This window comes from Vanellus vanellus (genome assembly GCF_965231255.1).
Source record: "Vanellus vanellus genome assembly, chromosome: 3".
In the NCBI taxonomy this organism is placed as follows: domain Eukaryota; kingdom Metazoa; phylum Chordata; class Aves; order Charadriiformes; family Charadriidae; genus Vanellus; species Vanellus vanellus.
In genome coordinates, this window is record NC_138907.1 from 27,668,438 (window position 1) to 27,678,528 (window position 10,091).

A 10,091-nucleotide genomic window follows, 5' to 3' on the forward strand; every position below is an offset into this window, starting at 1 on the left:
ACAAATAAATTGCTATCATGACTGATACCAGCTATGTTGACTGTCTCAAAATACCCCTCCTAAAACAGCTCTGGGCCTCTGTACAGCTAAAAACCGCAGACAGTCTTCAAGAACAAGCTTGGTTTCTTGTCTTTCAGCTATTTCCCATTAAGATTGTCCATGTCTGTCTGATAGTAACACTGGGCTCCTTTTCTTTTGCGATTGTATAAAGCTTTGAATGCTCTTGATAAGTACGATCCAGTCTCTCTGGTTGTCTTGTCCTGTGACCCAGCTGGCTATTCCTTCTGTAAATTCTTTTAATAGCAGTCAAATCAAAGCCACTCCCTTACACTGAAGCAGATTCTTGCAGCTGTGTCCTTCCTGCTAACCTAGTAAAGGTAGAAGTGCTTAATGCAATCTGAAGGTAAAGTCAATGATGGCTTTGCACCTGGTCGTATCTCCTTTGATTCACGGTAAACTAATCTTCAAAGCAGTTGAGCACTCCTTTGCTATTTGTACTGTTTTTCACCTCTAAGCATAAGTAGTGTCCATCTAGACTCAATTTACACAATAACCAACCCAGCCAGTTTACAAAAAGGCTGTAACTTTCCCTGTAGTAAACTAGAACACTTAATGCACTGTTTGTCCTATCCACAGTGACACTTTCTAGTATCCATTTGCTTTGCAACATGGTTCTAAAAGCACTTCGTTTAAGTTAGAGAGGTAAGCCTGTGGAAGTCTCAGATTTGTACTGTAATCACTGTGTTCTTCTGTTAGCAGTTACTAAGACTGGAAATGAGGCCATGGGAACGGTCAGAGCCTAGAAAAGTCTCAGTATGCCTCAGTGCCCTCCAAGATTGTGGTTTTTGACTTACTACAAGTTAATATGTAAGCTGTATGTATACCCAGGATTCAGGTACTTCAAAGGAGCTATAGCAAAAAGTGTGCAGCAATCAGGCATCCATAACATTAAACATTACACAAATGTGAAGTGGATTTTGCAAGTATTTCAGAATTCGGAAACCATCTAGTATCAAAAAGAGACTGAGAATTTTAATATATATATTTTTATAGAAATAAACTTATGTGTGTATATATATAAAAATAAAAATAAATTTCACCTTTCTACAAATATATTATAGATGACCATTGTGGGGACTGAGGCAAAAGAAGGGTTAAGTGTGGTAGAACTAATAGGGAGGAATAAGCAGCTGCAGCACTGTTTTGGCAGACAGTGAAGTTGTGTGAAGCTACTCCCTAGATAAAGAGGTGCTGCTCACAGGGAAGAGAGATTCCCTTTTTGGTGGGAATGTGATCTTTTAGAGTATGCAATGGTGTAAACAAGTAAAGTAGAAAATTACTGGCCTTGGTAGAAAAGTATATAAAGAGCACGCTTGCTTAATAAAGCTGATTTCGATCCTGCATATCGGAGTACGTGTCTTTCAATCACCACAGACCATAGTTCTTGATCACAGCCTACAGCCAAACTTTGTCACTTTATAGCTGTTCAGTCTACACTTACTGGGAGTTATGATCAAGAATAACTCAATGAAACAAGATTTTATATCATTACTTTATAAGAGAACTTTTATTTAACAGTAGACTGTCTCAGTAAATTAGATTGATAGGACCAACTAATTTCAGGAGTAACGGAGCCAAGTACCTGGTGAGTTCATGACTTGACTTCAGTTTCTTCTACCGGAGGTAGTGTATCCCAAACTGGTTGCTGAATGTGTTCAGGTATTTTCTCTATCTTAGTCTAAAAGGAAAGCAAAGCAATCATTTATTATACCAACTAGCTGACATCTAACTACTTTGCTTTATTCTGGTTTAAGATGTTTATCAGATTAAAAATGCCACCTAGTGGCGTTTTCAAGTAATACAGCCTCTTTACCATTTAATACTTTTGAAAAACGTTCCTTCCAAACTACACGGATTTCCGCTGTTGACTTTCTGAAGACTTTAGTAGTTGTTTGTCCTTGCACCAGGACTTGGTCTCGTAACAGTTAATGAAGTGAGAAGGAAACATACCTTTTTTACTTCCATGGCAACCCCTTCGGGTAAGTTTCGTTGAACATACTCCAAGTAAACTGCAGCTGTACTGCTTGTTAGATACTTCAACTGAAACAGAATTAATGTTTTTTTAAATGAACTACTAATTAATAATACTTCACAAAGAATACAAACAAATGAGTTTGCCCTAGCTTCTCTAGTTCTAGCTATGGGACCAAGCATCTTAGAGGAGGGCAGCTTTCATAATATTGAACAGAGGCAGCTGAATTGTACACAACTTTCGCCTAAGTATAAAGCAGTTATTTCACTTCACAGAATTGTACATACTGCCTGTGGTCACATGTATTAATTGTGGTGGATCCTAACACTGCATATACCAGATGAAATTAATTACAGGTTTTGCAAGAATTAGCAGCTTTTGTATACTCTCAAAGTTCAAGCTTATTATAAATCCTGCAACTCCAAAATTCCATTGAGTTCTTGACTTTCTATTTTCTCCTGGATGCAAAAATAGTGCTTATGGTCTGTGGGCAGCCATTTGTACTGCACTAATGTATGGGGACTTAAAGCAAAGTCCCATTTTGCTAAGCACCATGCAAATATACAGTAAGACACCCAGGAGCCACAAAATGCTGGCAGTAAACCTTTCTTCTAAGAAAGTCAACCACATCTGCATTCTAAACCATACAGAAGTCTGTGTCATCAGCCACAGAACTAGTGGTTTGTATACACTTCCTTTCTTGTATTTCCCCCACACAGTTTGTTTGCCACATGTTGCTGCATAGCGCAAAAGTATGTGTGTTCAAAAGTATCAGACAAACTCACAAAGGACAGAACCCTTAGTGACTGGTAACGACAATGGTTTAGCTGCATCTTCTTCCCTTCCTGAGAAAGCTCCTATCCCACTGATTCTTGGAAACCAAGAGCATAAAACATATAAAGATAGGACTCAATTCTACCTTATTTTTTAGTAATTCTTTCAGCTGTTAAGATGATGGTAAAAATTAGCCTTTTAATCAAAAAATTATGTAGGCTGTACATTCAGAATAACTTGTGTTACATTTGATGTACATAAGTCAGCTGTTTTCCGCTATTCCGTGTGCTCTACTCCCTAACCCAAGTAAACAGTTTGTGTTCACTCCCAAATTAACATCTATTAACATCTTTGAATTGTGCACCTAGAACATACTATTTTTTGGAGACATTTTTCTTACCTCTAAACACATGTAATGTGTTCTCATTTCATACTGAACTCTGTGCTTCTTGTAAATGTGTACAGATTTTAAAAGTGTCAATCGTTCTATCTTCTTTGGAGGTTTGTGTCTGAACAAAGCACAAAAAGAAAACTTCATTTTATATAAAGGATGCAATGCAAATTATCTGAAAGATTATGCTGAAATCCCCGTTCTTATTTGACATTTAAAAGATCTACAAGGAAGTATTAAACACTGGTACAGATTATTATTAACCCACATGGGCATGATTAATACTCAGGTATTAACCAGCATTAGTTCAGGGAAGCTAGAGCACTGACAACTGCACTTAAGAGTACTGTCAATATCCTTCATGTAGTTAAAATGCACTTCTACTATGGCAGCGCTGAGTGTAGAACTGTTGCTGCTTTCTCATCACCGTGCTAGATTTATAATCTTTACAAGTGTTAGATTTACAATGTGAGAAAAAAAAGTGTCAGATTACACCTGTTTCTTCCAAAAAAGAGAAAATACTTCTAAGCACAGACCCTGAATTACAGTAGATGACACAAGAAGCATCTGACACCACATCACTCTACAGTTGAGTTACTTACACTTTTTCAACAGAGATGCCAAGTTCTTTAGCTGCAAGCACTGCAAAATATTCATAGCTGTCCAACACAGCTTTATCATGGCCTTTAACTAAAAGGGACAATCTCTTGTACAGTGTTTCTGGCTCATCTGAAATAGATACCTGCATTTTTAAAGAAAGCACAAGCATTACCACTCCACATTCTCCTTAATTAATGCATGCACCCCACTCGTAAAAGAGGAGAAAAACCCCACACACTGTTAGCTGCTTATTTTAGTTTATCTGCAAGAGGCTGACAGCATTATCTTGATTGACAGTTCTCACTCTTATCAGGGAAGGCAAAAGTGTGAAGAGATACCCAACTTCTGAATGTTTAGGTAAAATTTCTTGATCAGAAAAGGAAAGGGAATGTCAGATAAATACGAGGAGGACAACACCAGCAAAAGCAAGCATGAAACTTATTGTTAAAGCAAGTCTGGAGCAGCAGTATTTGTATTTTAAATAGCAGAGTGAGAATACCCAGAATTCTCAGACTTCAATTGGGTATGGACAGTAACTGGAATATTATGGACAGTAACCAGAATTCTCACTTTACTAAGTCAGTTATAAGGCTATTTTAAACATATTAGGCTTCCCCAGACATATTATCCTTTATGTTTGTCCAGGTACAAGTCTATGACTTCCAGTTACAAATTTATGACTTTCGGTTAGAGCTTCCATTTCTGAGGGCCTGGGCTCGCTGATAGTCTGAAAAGCCTTGATATGTCCAGGAAGCACCGATTTTCCTACAGATTTACTCCCTGGCAGTTTAGCACAGTAAATCTGATGTGTACCAGACATGGCAGGAAGGCTGGGTCTGCACTGTGGATCTAACACTGCCTATCAGAGTTTGGCTTACTTGCATGTATTATACAGATTGAGCACGTGTTTCTAAAGTCAAAGTCAAAATCAAGGCATTCAGATCCTAAATTCAAGAAGCCTTCATGAACTTCCCAGCTGCCAAGCCAGAGACAAAGGCCATAGGCTGGCTAAGATGCTGCAGGTGCTGAAATGAATGTGGCCAAAAAGCTGATACTTCATAGAGTTACAGCTGCATAGAGGAGGAGGAAAGTGACTAGAAGAAAACTGTGAGCTACAGTAATTTTAATGGAAGAAAAAAAAAAATAAAAAAATATCTCAAATACCGGTAATCTAAATTGCTTCTATCTCTATGGCCAATTTGACATCAGTAAGACAGAACTTTAAAAACCTGCAATAAAGGAATTCAAGTTTTTCTGCACATTCTCTCTGTTACTAAGACAATACACAAAATACCATTCTATGAAACACGTACCAAAGGATTAGTCTTAGGCTCCTGTCTATCAGTATGGGATCCAGCCAGCCTTACTCTCATCAAGTCGGAGTTTCTAGAAATGCGGTAATGGGGAAAGCATAAAACAAGTCATTAAAGTCAGATTTTCTAGGGAATGTGGAGAACTGGAAAGAAGAAGGGCCTTTTATACTTACAGAAGAAAACACTGCTTTTGCAGAATTCTGCTCGCATAATTGACAGGAAAAGTTGATCCCTGTATAAAACAAATAGATTACAGATTTTTTTTTTTTTCCCCAAATCAGAAAGCAGCCAGTTACTACACATTTATTAAAGGTTACTTTCTTGCACACCAGAGCATAACACATTTCTAGGCATTGATTTGTCAAACTAGAAAGTTTGCTCTACCAGAAGACACAGGAAAACAGGAGTATGGAAATGTATTTTAGTATACAATAGCAACCTAAAAAAAGGAACACATTAAGGGAACAATATAACAGTACGCACCTATTATTAACCAGACACCTGAATAGCAATCACAAAGCATTTTTTTTTTAGCAGAAAAATGTATTTTGTGTGGCATCAGATACCATTTCTGTATGGTATGTATGATAAGATTTTTCTCTTCAGTTTGACTTTCATAGTACAATATCTATTAGTTTTGTCAAGAGAAAAGCCCAAGTAGGACTTGCTGTTGCAAAAGCAATTGAAAACAGTATCCTATAAATGCAAAAATTCAACCTCTGAATTTAACTTGAAATTTCTGCAAAAAGTTCCTTGTGATTTTGAGCACTTGTTCTTTTGAAGATAACATTTAAACAGAAATACTTCTAACAAGTAAAGGAATGATATTTAAAAGATAACACGATTCTTTTCCATGTTAAAAAGGGAATACAACTGTTAATCAGGATGCAATATTACTGTCTTTCATACTAGAAAAATCGCTCCCTTCTGAACATTATGGGGCTTCTAGCTTCCTTCCACAAATTCTCAGTTTGGCAAAGTGATAGGCTACTTGAGGTGTTGGGGGGAAGGAATCAGAACTCTCACTAGCTTAAGAGAAACTCAGGGCTGCAGCAAAACGCTGAAGCAAAATTAGCTACTTATCCAGCCCCTTGATACTCTTATTTAACAGGTGCTGGGGTCATGGCTTTAAGAGAGAAGACAGATACCCCACACATCAGTTATGTAGGCAACAGTATAATCAAAACATCTCAATACAGCCAGAATTGACACTTTTCCAGGTAATCTTAATATAGTCACTCATGAATATGCATAACTAACTATATGATCTATTAGGTCCCTAACCTTCTCCAGTATGCATTATATATTACAGACCAGCAGTGAATGAAGCTGTTTTCTGAAGTAATTCTGCATTCAGCAAGGAAGATGACTGCCGGAAGAGGCAGGAGAGTTTCCTGTTTACAAAGCTGACTGTTGTTCAGAGACCACAGTTGAATGTCTCTCCTTAGGCAAGCCTTTCAAATCCAGATGTTCAGAGACAAGCACTGGTGTTACATTCTTACGCGCATGACACAATAAGCAACTTTAGGAGCACTGAGTATTTGCCACTATAGTTGATGATCATTCAGAATGTTTCAAAGTTCATGCTGGGAACTACCCAAGCCTTAATATATAAAATTAAAGAAATAGATCTGATTATCTTGATCTTTACACCTCAGTTCTCTATCTCTGAAGTCAGAATACTGCCTCCCTGTCATTCAATGCCAATACGAAGTACACTAACATCATCACCTGACATCACTTCAGGGAGCAGAAAGGCCCATAAACATACAAGATTGTATTCAGTGCAGGGCCTAAACTGCATGTGCAAGTATACGGCACAGAACCGGACCGCAAATGACAAATGTAAGGCTACTGACCGGAACTGTAACCAAAAGTTGTATCTGTTCTTGATTATTTTTTTTTTCATCTATGCAGTCTCTACTATGTATTCTTCTAATTGCTTGACCTTGTAATACAGATTTATTATTATGCATTATTATGCATGCAAAGATACATACGCTCATTGCATATTGTGTTATGTGGTTTTGGATAGAAAAAAAAAAAAATCAGTCTTTGTGTAATAAATAAAACAAAACAAAACTTGATGAAACAGTAGAGTTCTATCCCACAAACTAAGCTCCGTAGTCTTTACAATATTCTATGATTGTGCATAGTTTTTCCACCACATGCTGTCTCCTTTTGTTATTAATGATGCAAGTACGCACCGAGTCAATAGTTTTTGTAAAATAAAAGACACACATTTTGACAAAATGATACATTGAATAACCCAGGTAGCAAAGATGGCATTCAGTGGGCAGTAAAGCATATTTTAACAGCTTGATTCATTCTCTAACATAAATATACTTGATGCACTCTTTATAATGGCCATCATAGAAGGTGGAAAGGACAGACTGCAACATAACAGAAGTCAGCTTCCTGTGTGAACCAACGCCTTGCACAAAACAAAATTACCCTCATCCTAATGCAAAAAAGCCTTAACTTTGGTTGAGAGATCTCACAGGATGCAGGAGACAGATGCCTGAAAGGCAAGCAAGTCCAGAACACAGCACATACAGAGAAAATAAGAATTTAGGGCTTCAGAAAATGAATAGGAAACCCCCGACATCAAGTTTTCTCAACCTGAGAGAAAGCAATCGCTCTTTGGAAGTCAATACCAGCAGAAGACATCGGAAGTGTAAAAAGTTTTCCTATTGTTTTTACGTTACAACTTCAAGATTTAAAACTTCAAGACTAGGCACAGGCTTAGCGCATGACCTCCAAATCCGAGCCACCCACTCTTCATCATCCCTTACACGCAGAGTAACCGCCGCAAAAACAGAACTACAGCAAAGAGTTTTGAAGGCCCGCTAAAAAATGAAGCCACTTGCCATCCCCCCAGCCCGCAGGAGCCCACCGAGGAGGACAGGCCAGCTCCAACACAGCTCGCACCGGGAAGGCGATGCCGGCATTTGCACAGCGCCGAGGACCCTCAGCCGTGTGCTGGGGGGGGGGGGGAGGGAGGCGCTGCCCCAGCTCCCTTTTCCCCTCAGGAGTGAAGATGCTGAAGGAAAGGAAGAGGAGGAGAAGGAAAACGGAGCCCGCTCGTCCCTTCTCCCACCGCACACCCCACCTGGCAGAGCCGCCGCCATAAACACCCCGCCGCCATCTTGTCTCCGCCCCAACCCGCCAACCATAGTGGGCGGCCCGGAAGGAGAAGACCGGCCTCAACCCGCCCCCCCGCCCAAAGACCCAGGCGACCAAAGAGCGCCCCCCACCGCCATGGCGGAGGCAAGCACCGCCGGTGAGGCGGGGGCACTGCGGCAGCGCCGGGCACAGCAGCGTTCGGGGGTGGGGGAAAGGAGTCGGGAGCTCGTATGGCGCCGAACGGCGCCATACGAGCTCCCGACTCCTCTCCCCCACCCCTGTGTTCCCGCCTCCCTCCCAGCGTTGCCTCAGGGAAGGGCCGGCCGTGTAACGGCTCGCTCTCCTCGCGCGCCCAAACCGTTTCCCGCCAACGGCCGCCCCCCTCAGTTCCCCCCCCCCACACGCTCTCCCCTCCTGCTTTCCAGGAGAAGATACCCACAGCCGGAACGGAAGAAATTAGGAATTGTTATTTTTTTCGACCCCGAGAGGAAAGGCATGTGACGTTCTCAGTTTTTTTTTTTGCTGAAGGTGAGTGGTAGACGAGCCTTCTCCAGCTTTTCTCCCCTTTCTGAGAACGCTTTTTACCACAACTCGTTCTTACCAAGAACGTTCATGTCCACCCAAACTGTATAGAGGTGAAAACATGAATTTAATTTTTTGCCTGGAATGATTCAGGAATACTTTGAAAAACAATTACACACAAACTTAGTCTTCAACCTTCTCCCCTCTTAAAAACACTAAAAAAAAAAAAAAAAAAAAAAAGTATTCAGCCTGTTAGCAAAACCCAGCCAACTATATTTTACCAAAGTATAAACATGACTGGAAACGTCGTATAAACCCCTTCCTTTTTACACATATAAATAGCAGTTAATATTATAACACACGTTCTGATCAGTACCAAATATTTAAAGGGGGGAAAATAAACAAGTACTAAATTCATGACACTAAGCCACTCTAAAACACACATCCAGGTAGGCAGTAACCTGAAATTAAGCTGTGTGCAAGTCAAATGCTAACAGCAGGAACCTGAAACCAGCATAGATCACAAACGTATTTTTTTTTTATTTTGTAACTTCCTCTGCCACCTAGAATTACAGTCGGCTTTTTACACTAAAGCACCTAAAATATTTACAACCATCTTCTAATAAAATAACAGTTAAATATTGAAAATAAGACTTTTCTCATAAAATATGTTTTCTGTATGTACAGGTTTTATCAAAGAGGACTAAGTTCAATATTGAACAGTTTTCCATCATCAACCATCAGCAAGAAAACAACTTTTCTGAAATAAAACTATGTCCGACTTATGTACAAATAGGCAGAACAGCATCTGTTTAACATCAGCCAATGCAACACTTAATAATAACGAAGTCAATGTTTGAGGCCTAAATCATGTACTGCTTAAGAAATGTGCATTTTTTTTTTTCCTTTATGAATAACTTCTTTGGTTGTCGTTGTTCTATTATCTTCTTGGCCGTACAATAAACCAGCACCCGATTAATGTTACAGAACCAGGCTTATATATGTATATATACTTTTATATACTAGGTTTAGCACAGCCACCTGTCCAGTTGTTGCTAGAAAAGTTCCACTGTAGATTGTTTAATACAGAGCTGCTCTTGAGAACCAAGCCCAGAAGTTTCTACTGTATTTCACTCTGTTCTTCAAGCAGAACTCTCACTGACTTCAATTATCACTTTGCTTAAACACACAAATGTTTCCACACCATGAACAGGGGAATCTGAAAACACATTTCCATTTTCCAGTGCAGCGGCCTTTCTCAGAAAGGTCCTTACAAGTTCAAAACGATACAAGTTTGGAAGAGAAAGAGTAGACGCTGCTGGGTTGTTTCTAA

General features: G+C 39.5%; 1 protein-coding gene across 1 annotated transcript; it reads right to left on the reverse strand.

Moving 5' to 3' along the window:
- Window positions 1–1,547: 1,547 nt before the first annotated feature.
- Window positions 1,548–8,264, reverse strand: MRPS10 (mitochondrial ribosomal protein S10). Its single transcript, XM_082481895.1, has 7 exons — window positions 8,223–8,264; window positions 5,284–5,342; window positions 5,111–5,183; window positions 3,800–3,939; window positions 3,207–3,315; window positions 2,011–2,100; window positions 1,548–1,738 (listed from the first exon to the last, which is right to left on the reverse strand). The coding sequence occupies exons 1-7, from the start codon at window positions 8,256–8,258 to the stop codon at window positions 1,652–1,654; spliced, it is 594 nt and encodes a 197-aa protein (XP_082338021.1). The 5' UTR covers window positions 8,259–8,264; the 3' UTR covers window positions 1,548–1,651.
- Between the last annotated feature and the right edge of the window lie 1,827 nt (window positions 8,265–10,091).

Coding starts and splice junctions, on each gene's coding strand:
- MRPS10 (XM_082481895.1), bottom strand. CDS start 8,258: ATGGCGGCGGGGTGTTTATGGCGGCGGCTCTGCCAG. Junction 5,343..8,222: donor TATGGCGGCGGCTCTGCCAG/GTGGGGTGTGCG, acceptor TGTTTTATACAG/GGATCAACTTTTCCTGTCAA. Junction 3,940..5,110: donor AGCCTAAGACTAATCCTTTG/GTACGTGTTTCA, acceptor TTAAAAATGCAG/GTATCTATTTCAGATGAGCC.